The 16,862-nt window shown below is 40.4% G+C and overlaps 1 protein-coding gene across 5 annotated transcripts in view; it reads left to right on the top strand.

Annotated features, from left to right (window-relative positions):
- The window catches only part of CCDC13 (coiled-coil domain containing 13), a 111,473-nt gene that overhangs the window by 68,112 nt on the left and 26,499 nt on the right, over positions 1 to 16,862 (top strand). For 4 of the 5 annotated variants that reach the window (XM_007499797.3, XM_001377184.5, XM_007499794.3 and 1 more), the window contains exons 10-13: positions 1,239 to 1,445; positions 6,711 to 6,853; positions 7,752 to 7,835; positions 10,429 to 10,557. In XM_007499797.3, coding sequence (XP_007499859.1) covers positions 1,239 to 1,445; positions 6,711 to 6,853; positions 7,752 to 7,835; positions 10,429 to 10,557 — 563 coding nt within the window. The remainder of the gene's footprint in view (positions 1 to 1,238; positions 1,446 to 6,710; positions 6,854 to 7,751; positions 7,836 to 10,428; positions 10,558 to 16,862) is intronic. The other variant, XM_007499791.3, reaches the window with a different exon arrangement.

The following is a 16,862-nucleotide window of genomic DNA, read 5'->3' as shown; positions in this document are numbered from 1 at the left end:
GCCTATGTCCTCCCTTCCTTGTGCAATGAAGAGCTTCCCCATGATGTTAATCTCAAGAGAGCTATCTGGGGGTGTGCTCCAGAACTCTATTTTTATCCATGTTCTGTTTAATATTTTTATCAGTGACTTAAATGGAGAAATAGATGGCATGCTTATCAAATTTGCAGATTATATACCAGCAGGAGGTTTTAGCAAATAAGCTGGATACCAGAATTGCAATTTTAAAGGATTTGATGGAGTAGAATAATGGATTGAAATTAGGAAGACGAAACTTAAAAAAAAACCCTCTTACTTTCTATCTTAGAATTGATAATAAAAATCAGTTCTAAGAAGGAGTAGTAAGGGCTAGACAGTGAGGGGTTAAGTGTCTTGCCCAAGGTCACACAGCTAGGAATTATCTGAGGCCAGACTTGGAAGATGAAGCTTTATAGAGGTAAATGTTAGGTTCAGAAAATTTTCAGGAGTTTAAAAATCATCTACAGAAGTATAAGATAGAGAGATGTGACAGTGGTTCATGTGAAAAAAGCATAGGAGGTTTTAGTGACCAGCAAACTCAAAATGAATCATCAGTATAATATGGCAGCCCCAAAGCTCCTGCAGTCTTAAGTTCAAGAATAGAAGCCCTGCATCCAGAAGGAGGGAGGGGTCATAATCACCCTGCTCAGGCCTTATCTGGAATATCACATCTAGTTCTGGGTACAGCATTTTAGGAAGGACAGTGACAATCTGCAGTGTGTCTAGAGGAGGCAGTCATGATGAGGAGAAGCCTAGAAGCCATGCCATTCAAAGACTGTTTTTAAAAATCCTGAAAAAGGGGATTTGGGGTTCAGGGTGGGAGAGACAGTGGCTCTTTTTGGCATTTCCAGAGCTACCATGTGATGAAGGATCTAGATTTATTCTGCGTGGCCCCAGAAGATGAAGCAACATGGGGAAGTTACAGAAAAGCTTGTTTGGGCTCAATGAAGAGAAATTTCCCAGCAATGAGAACTGTCACAAAGGGAAATGGGTTTTCTTGAAAGCTTGTGTGTGTCCCCCCCTCCCCCCACCCCGTCAATCCTCCCTCTCCACCCCCCCCCCCAGCACCCATGAGTCTCTAAGCTGATGCTAAATGATCCTTTATCAGGGAGGTATTCCTGCTTCAGGTAATCATAGTCTGAAATGTTCCCTTCTTCTGAGAGTCTGTGATTCTGTGGCATTCAGAATGATGATCTCCAGTGACTCGTTTTAAATTTCCTCAGAGCCAGCTAAAGCAGCTGCAAGACATCCTCAGTAAACTCAGCCACCAGGATGAAAAGGCCAAAGAGGTTCAGCAGAACTTGGGCCAACAGCTGACCATCGAGGCCCAGAAAAACAGCTGTCTCATAGCCCAGCTCCGGAACATGGTGGCTGAACGAGAGGCCAAGGTTCAGGAACTGGAAGAAGAAATTGGTCACCTCACTCTTCAGGTAAAAGCATCGATGGCATGAGCTTCCTCAAGCCATGTCTAAGAGCGTTTTGTGTGTGATCATTCACTCTGGTGGTGTTATTGGCAGTAATAACAGTGCTGCTGATATTTGTAACTGGCAGTAATAGCAGCTACTTAGTGGGCATGCATGGACTAGGAAACAGGAGATGTAAGGTTTAGGTCTGCCTTTGCCATCACTGTACTCTGGGACTCCCATAAGCAAAACGACCTTTCCAGGGTTCCACTTCCTTAGATTTTCCCTAAATTGCTTTGTCTGGGACTTCCATCTCAAATTTTCTCAGAACATTGTTGGTTAGGAAAAAGGAGGGAGCAGTTAGGTGGCTAAGTGGGTAGAGAGCCAAACTTGAAAATGGGAGGTTCTGAGTTCAAATCAGACCTCAGATGCTTCCTAGCTATATGACCTTAGGAAAGTCACTTAACCCCCATTTCCTAGCCCTTCTGCCTAGGAACCAATACACAGTGTTGATTCTAAGATGGAAGTTGAGGGTTGAAAAAAAAAAAAGAGCTCAAAGGAGCATTAGAGGTCATCAAGTACAACCTCCTTTTATAGAAGAGAACAAGGAGGCCCGCAGAGGTGGACTACCTTGGCCAAGGTCTCACAGAGAATAAGTAAGCCAGGTTTTGAACCCAATCCTTTGACCCCAGATGCAGAGAGAGCTCTTTTACCAACATGTCATCTCTTGACCAGCTATGTAGAGAAGACAGTAGAAGATCATCTTAGAGACTTCCTGGCCAAGGCTTCATCACTTTTAATAAACACTTCATGCCAGTCTTGAATATGAATTAGAGATGTATTCACTGGGAGAACTTTTCATAGAGAACTTTAGATTCTTCTCCCCTAAATCTTTTTTGCCTCATTACATTGTTGTAATTTGGGAACATTCTACAGTGGCCATATTAATTTTTTTTAAATCATTTTTCTGTTTCTGATTTTGTTTTTGTTTATTTTTAGCATTTAGCACAGTGTTTTGCATGTAGTAAGTGCTTAATGTTTTTTTCTTCCACTTGTTCATTCATTCTAAGCTCGTTGAGATCAGGTCATTTTTCATTGTTGTGTGCCTAACCATGACTATAAGGCCATGGGCATAGAAAGTTTAATCATGGACTAGTGGCATAAATAATGCACACTCCCTAATTTACCTGTTACAGGGATGGGATGAAGAGCTAGTGGACCTGGCTGCCTTCCTACATAAGATTGTTTCCCAGGCCACACAACTCTGTAGGAAGCTGGATCCCTGTGAATGTTCCACACTGGTGGATGGGGGCCTTACTCACTGTGGTGGTGGAGGAAAAAGGGAAGGCTAGGGCTGGTCTGGGGGTCTGTGGCCTGTAATTTTTCACATTTTGCCTTTAATCCCATTGAACTTCCTTCCTCGCTCTGCTCCTACCCCATCCTAGGACAGAAGATATTGAGGCACACACATCAACAAGGAGTTAATTTTAAAAACATTTACTGAATAGCAATAATGTGAAAGTCACTGGTCCAGGCAATATAGAAGATATAGAGAAATGAAGGGTGAGGTCTTTTCCCTCAAAGAGCATACAGTTCTTTGTAAAAAGAAGTTTTTATAGAAGTTTTCTGTTTTTTACTTAACTGTAGTTTCCCCCAGTATCCCTCTTCCTCCCCCTCTCAGAGAGCCTTTCTATATTACAAATATTATTTTTAAGACTAATAAAGAAAAGAAAAAGAAGGAAAAAATCAGCATAGTGACACAGTGACAAAGTCTGCAAATGCATCAAATGTAACACCTGTAAACACCTCATGGTTTTAATTGGATTGGGGTTGTCTTCTCTCCATTTGAGCCTTGCTTTAACATTATAATTTTTGTTATATTCAATTTTGATTTTTGGTGGATTCTTTCTATTTATATTTTCTGCTTAGAGTGTATATATATATATATACATATATATATATATATATATATATATAAGCACATATAGGTATGTATGTCTATAATCTAATTGGGGAGATGAGTTAAACTCTGCAAAAGGTCCAAGATTTCATCTATATGGACCTTTCCTTCTATATCCTTCTCTTGGCTTTAGTTTTACATCACCAACTCTCTTCTGGGAATCTATCTCCACCTGACTACCCAGAGGCCTCCCAAACGCAACATGTCCCAAAAAAAATAATTTATTTCTCTGCCCTCCAAACTGTGGAAGAGGCATGAAGAAAGGGAGGATTTGCAGGACAAGCCAGGCATGCAGACCAAGGTGATTGATCTGTCTGTCAATAAAGGTGAAGAGTCCAAATGGAATGTTTCCCAGGAGGAGGCAGTTGAAGCTGGCCAGGGGAAGGAACTGAGATTTCTCTCTCTGGGGGTGACTGACCAAGAGAGAAACCTCTTCTCTGGGTTCCTGATCAAAAGAGACTGGCTTTTTCTGATCTAGGCAGAGAGAGAGAGACCTTTGTGGTTTTTGACAGAATCTGGAATTGAATTACTCCAGCAGAGATTATCTGACTAAAGAAAGAAGAAAAGAAGAAAAATACTTGTCCTCCATTTCTCTGGCTATCTCTGTGTCACAGCTGTGGCTAAACTGACATTTCCCAAACCCTCCAAATTCTCCTTGTAGATTAGGGACACCCTCATCCCTCTCACCCTCAATCCCCATCCTGTTGTTACCAATAAACCCCTTTACTTGAGAAAGGAAGAGTAAAGAATATTTCTCTGAAATCTCATAGTACCCCTGAGTTACTTAGAAGGTGACTAAGACTTGAAAATGGGAGGTTCTGGTAGGTTAAAGGGTGGCAGAGGGGCTTCAGGTGGAAGGCTGGGAGGTGAAGGGTGGCATTGAGGGAGGAAGTGTAGGAAATATCTTGACTTATTAGCCATTAGTGATCAATAGGCAGCTCCAGAGCACCCCTTTAGCAGTGTCTCTCTCTCTCTCTAGCAACATTTCTTTATCTCTCATCTATCTCCATTATAACTAGGCAGCCTCAGGTGTCCCCTAGTAGCAGCTCTCCAGTCTGACAGAGTATATTCCAGTTACCACAACCAGAAATAGTTCCACACAGATTATCCATTTTATTACAAAACCCATCTCTTAGACAGCCTGCCCTATTTCTGTTGAAGGTCACACTATTTTCTGGTAATGCAGACATACAACTTCAGAGATACCCTCCATGCTCACTCTCTCTCCTCTTCCACTGATAGTCAGTTGACAGGTACCACCATCTCAGTCTTCATAATACCGTTTTCTCCACTCCTGGATCCCTAGCCCACCAATCAATCAGGCACTCATCTCATTTCCCCTGGATTTCTGCAGTAGCTTTCTTATTGGTCTCATGCTTCCAGCCCTTCCAGCCCAGTCCTTTGTACCTTAGTTGTTTGTGTTGAACTGGACCTGTGATTTCATGGCCATAGAGAACTCCTAATGAGGATGTGAGGACGGCCAGGTGGTGCAGTAAGTGGAATGCTAGACCTCAAGTTAGGAAGACCTAAGTTCCACTCTGGTTTCAGACAATTACTAGTTGTGTGACCCTGGGCAAGTCACTAAATCCTGTTGGCCTCAGGTTCTTCATCTGATAATGGAGCTAGAGAAGGAAAGGGCAAATCAGTCTAGCCAAGAAAACCCCAAATGGGGTCACAAAGAGTCAGACATGACTGGAAACGACTAAGTAAAACAAAACAAATTAGGAAGTTCCCTCCAGCACTGTAGATTTGGACTTGCTGCCTGGAAAGGCCCTCAATGAGAAATAAAATGAATTACCCAGTCATGCAGCCAAGAGGTTTCAGAGGCAGACGAGCCCAGTTTTACCTGATTCTGAAGTCAGCTCTCTGTCTACAACATCAGGAACATTAAGCAAACAATGTGGATGATCTTAACATGCAAAATGAAGGTTGAGGGCATGTATCAGGCTGTTCAGTGCAAGTAGATTTTGTTTTGTTGTTCTTTTATTAATGCTGATTGTGATCTCTGCCATTGGTCTTCCGGGCCTCAGTTCTCTTGGCCCATGATCAAGAGGAGAGAGGAAAGGACTGAGGGAAACCTTGCCATACCCCATGGCTGACTGGCTCCAAGCTGCCGCCACTACTGCTGCCACCACTCCCTGCTGTGGACGCCTCTCCTGTGCCATCCTGGAAGGCTGATCGCTTGGTTCCATCAGCTTACTTATGTAATTTGTAACAGATGCATCCTCTGCCTTTCAAGCTTAGGAGGAGATGGTGAGGATGGAGGCCAGGGCTAGGATGCATAACACAAAATCAATATACAACTCTCATCTCTAAAAAGGATCATAATTTCCGAATCAGGAAAAGGCTGGATGAGAGAGCTAGGCACAGGGCCCTGCCAGTTTATAAACCCCAGCTGAATCAGTCCAATGTGGTAATTTTCTGAGGGTCTAAGGATTTAAAGGGAACGACTCAAAGTAGAAACCAAACATCTGTTTTGGGAGCTTCTTGTGCATAACACTATTATGCCATCTGATTTACTGGCATGAAGGGAGGCATTATTGGATATCATTATTATGCAAGAAGCATTTTCATGAAGCGAAAGTCACTTTTTCTTTCCTGCTGAGAAGAATCTTCTTATTTATCTGTTTATTTATTTATGACTTTTGGATGTATATGTTAAATTTTTCAAAATAATAACAAAAATGTCCTATTTGCTTCCATGATCCTTTTAGAGTTCTTTTTCTCTGTGCATTTTTATTTTGTTTTGTCAGCTAATTAATGTAAGTAGAATTAACATTGTTGCAGTCACTGTGTATATTGTTCCGATTCTAATTTCTTTGCATAACTTGTTGTCATCGTCTACTACTTTGTATTCTTCATATTTGTCATTTCTTATGATGCAATAATAACTTTGGGGGTAATGGGAAGATTGCTCAGTTTAGAGTTAAGGATGTCAGTTTGCAGTTAACCTCTCAAAGCCTCAGTTTCCTCCTCCAGAGAAAAATGAGATTGGACTAGATCATCTCTAAGACCTTTTTCATCTCTAAATGATATAATTCTAATATCACAATTCATTCAGCTACCCTTCTCTAAGTGCTTTATATATCGGTTGTTCACAGGATTTTTGCCTTTGCAAATAAATCAGATAGAAATTTCTGTACATGGAGATCTTTTTCTTTTTTTTTTCCTGTCCCCTCCTTTTAATTAGATCCTGGTAGAGGGATCACAGCAGCATTCTTTCAGACATGTGAAAGAAGGCTTATAAAGAATGGCCCAATTCATTTCTGTACTTTTGAATGCTTGGGTTCCAAAGCTTTGTCAAACCATATCTGTGCTTGTGTTTATTGCAGCATGTTCACAAGGATCGAAGTGAGGACTCCAGTTTAATGAATGGCACCTTTCTGTCTCCCAAGTTTATGGACGAGCCGAACTTTAACCCACTCAAACAGCCTCCATCAGCCGGAGATCACGTTGGGAGGGTCGGAGCTGCTCGGTAAGAGACATGCAATTGAGATATTTGCAACGAATATCAATTATTCAGTAGGATATTGTTTCCCGCCAGCTATCCAAAACCACAAATGCCATTTTAAGATGACTGCGGCATTTCTTATACAATCTATGGCTACTTCTTATTACATTATCTCTGCATTTGTAGGAAGGGCCCATTTAAACATAGACATGATTACATTAGGAATGTGTCTATTACCGTTCACTTTAATAATGGCTGCATGGTTGACTTTCAAGTGCCTCTGCCTCTAAGAAGTTGAAACAGGGAATCCATTTAATTATTATCTGTGTTATTGTTGTTCCTCCACTCACTTCTTCCCTTGATGGCTGCATGGGGCATGGTTGTGCCTTTGGGTTCTCAAAGGTTATGGCAGCAGAAGGCAGCTTTGTCAAGTCCTACCTAGCTGGAAAGGCTCCAGATATGGTCCCATCCATGGCCTTTAAGCCTTATCTGAGGACCAGCCTAGCAAAGTGCAGAGAGATTCATCACTTAGGGGGTGTTGATTTTTTTTTTTTGGTAGCCATAACTCATGAAGTAAGGATTAGAGGTGTTGTTGTCTGGGTTAGTGCAGTGGATACCACTCCACTGAGAAATGATGGATTCTTGAAATATGGAAGTGTTATTATGGCCATGATGGCTGCATCTAGTTTTGAGTCATCAGGAGTTGTGACGCTGTATTTGAACCGTGTGGTCTAGGAGTGATGCTTTGGGTATAGCACAGAAATACTGAGAGAGAGAGAGTTCCAGCAGTAGCCAAGAAGTTGGTTCATACCCCACAGGAACAGACTTGTCACTGTACATAGCTCCCTTGGATTTCTGCTCACCCAGTTTCTGGCCTGGCTTATGTTCGGTTGTTCTGAGCCATCCTTCTTGTTTCACGCAGCACCGTGAGCAGCCTCGGGCACACTCTGGTGGAATCATCAGTCACTCAACCCTCTCTCACCAGCCCTATTGTGTCACCTCGAAGGTAGGTCCTCAAGATGACTCTGATTCTTTCCATTAACCTACTGTTCTCCAGCTTCTCAAGTGCATTCTCATCCATCATCTCAAAAGCCCCAGTGAGACAAATAGTCAGGGATTATAAACCCCCATTTTGAAGATGAAGAAACTGAAGCCCAGATGGCTAATGAAAAAGGGACTTGAATTAAAGTCTTCTTCAAATCAGTGCTCTTTCCATTGTACCACAGCTACTATTATTATTTCAGTGGTGCTTTAAGATCACTTACTAAACCTTGCAACAACCCTATGAAGTAGGTGATGCTAGTGTTTCTATCTTCATTTTACAGATGAAGAAATGGAGAGTGGAGAAGCTGAAATAACTTGCCTAAGACCCCAGAGCTAACAAATGTGAGAGCCAGGATTTGGGCCAGCTTCTCCTGACTTCTATTCTAGGGCTCTCTTCTCTCTCCCATCCTGTAGAAAGAGGAATTTTTCTGTATTCACTTCAAATGCTGTCTACTTTTTGCCAAAACTCTATTGCCTATTCTACCTTGTTCACTCACCTGGGACTTTAATGTCATATTAATTAATGTTTTCAAACCACTTAGCCATCTTGTCTTTTTGGTCTAGTCCTTGTCTTTTGTGATAACATTTAATTTTAGATTTAAACCATCCCTTTGGCTGATGTTTATGCTTCTCTAAGTGCTCTCTCTCTAGCACAACTATTGTAAGCAGTGTTGTAAGCAATCTTTTCCATTTGAAATATTTGTTGTCAAATATTTGCTTTCTTAATTGGTGTGGTGAAGAGCCCATAGAGAATTATACAGTGATAAAATTTAGAGTTGGAATAGACCTTAGAGAAGATTTCATCCAATCTCCTCATTTAACAGATGAAAAGGTGTGTGTCAGTATCATGGAAGATACTCTAGGTAAAGTAAAAATATAAATGGGATCTCCTATTTCTAATGAGGTTCTCCAAATGTTATTATTCACAAGTGAGATTGTACTCATTGCTTCTAAGACCTAAAAAACTACAAAGCCACTGCAGGGAAATTCAAAGCCATACTAGAGATCAATCGACAATAGAAAAAAAAATGGATAAAATCGTATTGCCCAAACTGCAAGATGGCTGCACATCAGGTTGGTTCATGATGTCTAACTAGGATAGATTCTACAGATAGACAGTGAAGCGGAGTGGTAGGAGATTGGACTGGATTGTATTAGGAAAACTGCAAGGGCTTTCAATGATCTTAGGCCAACAAAAGCTCATCTCTCTAACACCAGTCTTCTCTTGGTAATACATTTCTGTGAATCATGGAATACTATGATCTCAGAAGAATAAACATTTCAGATATTCTAAATGGCCAAGGAAAGATTCGAAGAGTACAAGAAGGCTACAATATGCTACCCTACCCTTCAGCAAGAACATGTTAAGACCAGAAAGAGGAATATTTCCATCAGAAGTGTCAGTGAGAGGCAACAGATAGACAGCCTAAGATGTATATTCCCCTCTCTCAGAAATATTAAAAGAACCAGAGGAACATTTCTGACATTTTAGATGAAGCTATGAAGTATTGGCAGAAAAACACAGACAGGCATTATACAGGATAGGAAGGCCTGGCGGAGTTCCACGAGGTGAAGAAGTACTCACTTTGATGAGGTCGTGGAGCCATTCAAGTATCAAAATGTGGACCTTGGTGCCCCTCTTTCTGACTAACTTCATGCCTGGGCCCAGTTGAAGCAGGAGCTCAAAGGCTTGAGGATAATTCAGGCCTGATTAGAGAGGCCACTAACCAGAGATCCTCACCTCTGGTGAGGTCTACCACAGAATGTGGCGAATTTTAGTCTTGGCTCTGACACTAATTTGCTTTGTGACCTTAGACAAGTTACCCTGGACCTGAGTTTCCTCATCTGTCTAATAGCATCATAGGACTAAGAGCTGGAGAGGACTTCTAAGGTTCAACCCCCTTATTTTAGAGATGACTAGGTAACGTGATGAAAGCTCAGGTGACCTGGGTTCTAGCCCTGGTGGTTCTGCTGCTTTGCAGTGTGACCATAAGCAAATATTGGACCTTGGTTTCATTCTCCAAAAAATGGAGGTGGTGGACAAAGGTCCCTTTTAACTCTAAAAGTCCAGGATTCTGGTAAGGAAAAGGCAAGGCTGAACTGAGTCCTATGAAGAAGAAATCAGCTGCCCAAGAAGGTAAAGGCAATAAATAAACAAAGTCAGCATGTTTGACAAATGAAGGGGAATTAACTAGAAGCACCAGGAACATGTTGCCAAGAGGCAGGCTTTATTACCTTTTAGCCATCTGCCTCTGGAAGAAGCTGCCTTGGGAGAGGGTAAGTTAATCATAATTGGAGGTCTTTAAGCAGTGATAATTTTGATGGGAATGCTGGGGAGGGGATTCTTGCTGTTGAGGGACAGATGGGACTAGTTGGCCTCAGTGGTCTGGTCTGTGATTCCAAATCCAGCATCCACACACTGGAGTCCCTCTTCTCCATCTCTGTTTATAGTTCTGAGGTTTTGTTGGGGTAACCCTAAAACAGATCAGTATCCCCTGAAGTGACTGCATGTATTTTCCAGCCCTAACATTCTGTGATTCTTATGCTTGTTGTAGGTTTTCAGAGATGGATTTTACAGACCTGAAAAGGAGTCAGATGCAGATAATTGAATTCAAGACCCTTTTACAGTCTGCTGAGGTAGAAAGGGACCGGCTCACGGAGTTTGTTTCTGTCTTACAGAAAAGGTAAAGTTCTGTGAAGGTTTTGCTTAAAGGAAGGTATGAAAGTCTTTTCCCTGGATTGGTCACAGTGATCTAGCTGTCACCGAGCCCCACTGGCTTCTAGCACAAGGACATTTCTCTCTGTCTCCAGTCTGTTCAGATCACTGGATCTAGTGGTTTCCCAGGCTTTTTTTGCTTCAGCTAGAATAATATAGGAGTGTGGTCCCTAACTATAACTCACTGGAAAGTCTCTGTGTTTTGCTCCCTTGGGTTATTTTATAGTCAGGATATGGTTTTACCATCCATTCATTCATCCATCATTCATTAAGCATTATTAGGCTCCCATATTTATTAGTTCTGTGTGCAGAGAACTGTGTTAAGTGCTAGGGGAGGCACAAAAGGGTTAAAGGTAGCATAATTTGTCAAAGTATCTGTTCCACTTGGAGTCAAGATGATGAGGTTCACTTCTGAGCTCTGAAAATTACTAGCTGCATAGACATGGGCAAATCATTTATCTTTTATGGCAGTGAAGTTGAAGAAAGAAGGGATTGCCTTGCCCCCCCCCCCATTCCTCCAAGACAGGAGCCAAGTTGAAGGCCTCAAAGGCCCAAAAGGCTGTGTTTAAGATATCCAAAATCACAAAAAAAGATGATCTGATGGTCTCCCACCTTCTGAAATTTCAAGGCCATTTGACTTTTGTAAGACTAAAATTAATATCCAATAACTCCAAGTATATTTTATAAAATTTAGTAATAATCACTTGAAGTAGGAAAAAAGAAAAAGAACAAAAGTAAAAACCTGAATAAAAACACCCAAGTAAAATTCTCCTGCCTCTCACCTCACCCCACCTCTACCAGCCATGTTTCCTGGAGAAGAAAGAGCGAGAGGCGGAGCTACACAAAATATATTGTCCTTATGTAAGGATGTAGGTAAACATGTAAATAGGATGCTGGGATTTAGAGTCCTGGAAAGCAGATTCTAGTTATACACTTTGAAGATAGTCCAAATACCCTTGGAAAAATATTCCTCTGAGAAAAAAGCTTGATCACCACTCTACCATCCCTGGTTTTCCCTTGACCACTGAGTTTGCTAGGAAGAAGATTAAAAGCAAGACCATCCTGGTATTCATCAAAGATGTCAAAGCCAATAAGCATCAGATTGAGCAGGCAATAAGAAACTATATGGCATTAACATGGCTAAGGTTAACATATGGATCCATCCTGATGGAGAAAAGAAGGCCTGTGTCTAGCTTGCCCCAGACCACAATGCATTGGTTATTGCAAAAAAAAAAAAAAAAACTGGAATCTTTCAAACTATATTCAGGAGCAGCTAGGTGGTAGAGTAGACAGAGCACCAGGTCTGGAGACAGGAAAACTTGAGTTCAAATCCAGCCTCAGACACTAGCTGTGTGACCCTGGGCAAGTCACTTAACTCTGTTGACCTCAATTCCTCATCTTTAAAATGAACTGGAGAAGGAAATGGAATCTTTGCCAAGAAAGCAAAGAAACCCCCAAGCAGAGCCACAAAGAGTTAGATACAACTGAAAGGACTCAACAAACTACATTCAATTAACCTGATTTACCTATGATAAAATATTCTAGTAAATAAAGAAAATAGATGCTTCCTATGCTTGGAACACACTCCCTCCTTTTGACCATTGAGTTCTTTCTCTTAGCTTCAAAATCCAGCTTAAGGGCCACTCCTCCATAAAGACTTCCCCCATATTTCTCCCTGAAAGTAGCCTACTCCTCTCCAAACTGTCTTTGAGCATGTTGGCTGGCTCTTAATTCAACAAACATTAAGTGCCTTTATCATTCAAGGCCCCATGCCCTAGAATATATGCAATTCTAAATTAGAGAGATAGATTAGGTAGATCTTATATCCCTTTTAGTATATTATATTTCTTAATGACAAAGTACAGGCTCTACATACCTATAGGAGCCCAAATTAAATGTTTGTTGAATTAAACCCTGTGTTAGGAATTTGAGGGGGGTAGAGGGAGGCAGAGAGATCACAGAAGACTCAGGCCCTGTGGAGATGGGGCATATAATCTAGTTGGAGAGAAAAGATACACACAAATCAAACAATTAGAGAACAAGACAGCATATAATAAAATGCTAAATGATAGCATGGGACCAATTAAAGAACAAGACCGTGGATGATAAAGTGGTTAGTACAGACACAAGTGGCACCAGGAGTTGGAGAAGGCAGGAGAGATCAATGTGGCTTCGAGTCACCATGGAAGGCGACGAGGACAGAAGTTCTATTTTGTGTGATTGTTTCATTTAGCTAGTGGAGGGATCCCCATCATCATGATGGCCTCATACGAACCTTCAAAGTCCGAGGAGGACATGTTAAATTTATGAAACGGCTTAGTCCCAGGCACTGCCAAGAGGCTTTTCTGCATCATCCCAAAGCAACAGATCCTTCCAGGGCTTGGCCATCACCCGGCTTGAAATATCCAGGAAGCGTGTCAGTGAATCTGCCCCATCTTACAATCCAAGGACATACATGGAGCAGGCACGTCTTTAATGTCTATGAACTCAGCGACTTCCCTGGGTCTTGTATCCTAGCCTTGCCTCGTCGTTAGGAGGGTGCTGATGACAAAGACTGGGGTTTCTCAAATGATGAAAACTACAGTCTGCGAGGATTTAAATCAGAATGGAGAGGAGAGTGTTTGGCATGATCAGAATTATGAAGGGTATAATGAGAACGGGTTAGTTCTTTTTTCCACCGTCCTATAATAAAAGTGTCAGAGAGCTGCTCCGTGAAAGTAAAGGGCAGTGAATTTGAAACTAATGAACGGAAGTGTTCCTTGATGGAACACAGAGTAGACCTGTGGAGATTCACCGCCAGCAGGAGGTTATGAAGTTAAACGCTGAGCTGAGATTTAAGAAAGGAGTATATAATTTTATGACCATTAATAGCATTTTTAGCTATTCCAGCTATTGTAGTGATAAGAGTCATCGCAACTAATGCTTCACAGGGAAGGCCTGTGATCTCCTGCCAGGATAAAAAAGGAGTCTTCTTCTACAAGAAGGATCAGGCAATTGGCTTTAGTGCATTAAAAGCTATTTTCTCTAGAAAAGGTGACTGTTGGTAGTCACTGTTGGGCATAGGATATTGCACTAAACGTTCTCTGGTAGCCTTTGGGTTTCTCCTTCAGCCTTTGTGACTAATTATGGAAAGTAAGATGAGGTTATAGAAAAATGAATAAATGCAGCTACTTACTGTATCCCCCAGCTCCCAAGGCGCCTATTGATAGCATCCATACTACTGTCATTCTGCACTCCTTAGTCTTGTCTCACACCTCTGAAATTTGCTTGGTTTAATGATTCCAATCCCAGCCACATTCCTACTATTTGTAACAACAAGGACTTGAGCCATAGAAAGGAAGAATAACATCTCTGCTGTGGTCATCACAGTACAAGCCCCTCTTTAGACTTGTCTCCTCCTCCGCAAGATGAAGGGATCAAATGAGCTGTTGTCTTGTGTTCTGCTCCATGCTGTGACCTCAAACACTATTAATATTCCTTGTTTTTATATCACCTCCATCTCCCAATACATCCCTAATACTCTTCCCAGGGAGAAATCCTATAGTATTCCACACACATGGTCCCTCATAGCTCTGCAAAGAAGGAAATGAGAAATATCTCAAATATCTCCTTTGGGCTAGTTTTAGTTATTAAAAACAATTTTTAACCCTCATCTTCTGTCTTAGAATCAGTACTGTGTATTGGTTCCAAGGCATAAGAGTGGCAAGGACTAGGCAGTAGGGATTAAGAGACTTGCCCAGGGTCACATAGCTAGGAAGTATCTGAATCAAGATTTGAACCCAGGACCTTCCATCTCTAGGCCTGACTCTCTATCCACTGAGCTACCTCACTGCCCCAGTCATTTAAATTTCAGAATTTATTTTCAATGATTTTGTTGTCATTCTTAATATTTTCATTGTTGTAGTTATTGTGGATATGATTTTCCTGGTTCTGCTTATTTCATTTTGTGTCTGTTCACATAAATCTTCCCCACACTTGTCTGTGTCCATCAGAGGATTTGGTTTATGGCAGAGTGCTAAGGGGGAAGTTGTATTTGCAAATACAGCAAATAAGAAAGGCCATCCTCAAGGCGGTTACCTTTTAATAGGAGAAGAAAACACAGACAATCAGAGGGTGGCTGGGAGAGAAAACCTGGGTGCAGTTGATGAGTTGAGCTGGGAGTGAAGTGAGCACATATTGGTCAGATCTTATAGAGTAGTAAAATTCCATTTCTTCAGAGGGTAAACTAATACCAAGAGAGGAAGAGGGAATTCTTAGTGATTTGGGGCCATATTTTTAAATGATTGCTTATAGTTTGTAATTCTTCTTTCAAAAACTGTTTTTCCCCTATATTTTGACCTAAACTTTGACTGTTTGTTCCTGTTTTTATATGTTGAGGAATTTCTTTTGGTGTTACATAATCATGTTAATTCCCTGGATACAAGACTTTTTTAAATTTAAATTTAATTTTTATTTCCAGTTCCATATTTTTTCCAACGAGAAAGCAAAAAATACCATACCCATCATATACATAGTCATGCAAAATGTACCAGACTTTTTATCAGTGATATTTATTGGTGATACCATAGCTATTTTTTCCTATCCTGTAATTTCTTTACTCATTCTAACTTCATTAATTTTACTTGTGCAAAAGTTTTAAGATTTTGTGTCACTGAAATTGTCGGGTGTTTGTCTTTTATGATCTATTTTGTTCTATGATTGGTTATAGACTCTTGCACTGGCCATAGACAAAGTTTTGTTTTGTTGTTCTAATTTCATTTAATATTTTGCAATGTGACCTTTTATGAATTACAGTTTGTTATCCACTTTGAATTTAGCAAGGTTTGTAGTATAAGGTTTTTGAGTTACCTAAAATTCCCAGGCCTCAGGTTAACTTATTTATAAAATTAAGGGATTAGCCTAAATGACCTCTTATGGTCCCTTCCAGCTCTAAATATGTGAATCTCTGTTGGTCTCAATCAAGTTTCTGTGGAACCAATTTCCAGTTTCCCCAGCAGTTCATGGGAAAAGGGGAATTTATGTTCTTGAGTTAATTAAAACCAAACTGCTGTTTGGCTTCATTGCTTCTGTTTTTTGCTTATATAGGCTGATATACTTTTCTATATTTTGAACAGTACCAAGTTATTTTGATGACTACTGATTTATAATAAAGTTTGAGGTTTGGTAATGCTTTACCACATTCGTTTATACTTTTTTTTCATTATCTCTCAAGATTATAGGCCTTTTGTTTCTCTAAATAAAGTTCTTGGTTTATCTAATTCCATAAAGTATTATCTTGGTAATTTGACTAGTATATTACTAAATTTATAAATTAATTTTGGTAGTATCATCATTTTGAAAATATTGAGCAGTGAATATCTCTCTAATTATCAACAACATTTTTCCTTTGTTTTCTTTTTCTTTCTTCCCTCCCTCTTTTCTTTCTCTCCCTTCCTTCCTTCCTTCCTTCCTTCCTTCCTTCCTTCCTTCCTTCCTTCCTTCCTTCCTTCCTTCCTTCCTTCCTTCCTTCCTTCCTTCCTTCCTTCCTTCCTTCCTTCCTTCCTTCCTTCCTTCCTTCCTCTTTCTTTCTTTCTTTCTTTCTTTCTTTCTTTCTTTCTTTCTTTCTTTCTTTCTTTCTTTCTTTCTTTCTTTCTTTCTTTCTTTCTTTCTTTCTTTCTTTCTTTCTTTCTTTCTTTCTTTCTTTCTTTCTTTCTCTCTTTCTTTCTTTCTCTCTTTCTCTCTTTCTTTCTCTCTTTCTTTCTCTCTTTCTTTTTTCTTTCTCTCTTTCTCTCTTTCTCTTTCTCTCTCTCTTTCTCTCTTTCTCTCTTTCTCTCTTTCTCCCTTTCTCCCTTTCTCTCTTTCTCCCTTTCTCCCTTTCTCCCTTTCTCTCTTTCTCTCTCTCTTTCTCCCTTTCTCCTTTTCTCCCTTTCTCCCTTTCTCCCTTTCTCCCTTTCTCCCTTTCTCCCTTTTTCCCTTTCTCTCTCTCTCTTTCTCTCTCCCTTTCTCCCTTTCTCTCTCTACTTCTCTCTCTTTCTTCTTCTTTCTTTTTTCTTTCTTTCTTTCTTTCTCTTTCTTTCTTTCTTCTTTCTTTCTTTCTTTCTTTCTTTCTTTCTTTCTTTCTTTCTTTCTTTCTTTCTTTCTTTCTTTCTTTCTTTCTTTCTTTCTTTCTTTCTTTCTTTCTTTCTTTCTTTCTTTCTTTCTTTCTTTCTTTCTTTCTTTCTTTCTTTCTTTCTTTCTTTCTTTCTTTCTCCATATTTCTCCCTTCCTTCCTTCCTTCCTTCTAGACTAGGTGGG

This window comes from Monodelphis domestica, chromosome 7 (genome assembly GCF_027887165.1).
Source record: "Monodelphis domestica isolate mMonDom1 chromosome 7, mMonDom1.pri, whole genome shotgun sequence".
Taxonomy (NCBI): Eukaryota; Metazoa; Chordata; class Mammalia; order Didelphimorphia; family Didelphidae; genus Monodelphis; species Monodelphis domestica.
Note: the sequence above shows the minus strand (reverse complement) of the source record. Positions and strands in the feature narration are given on the sequence as shown.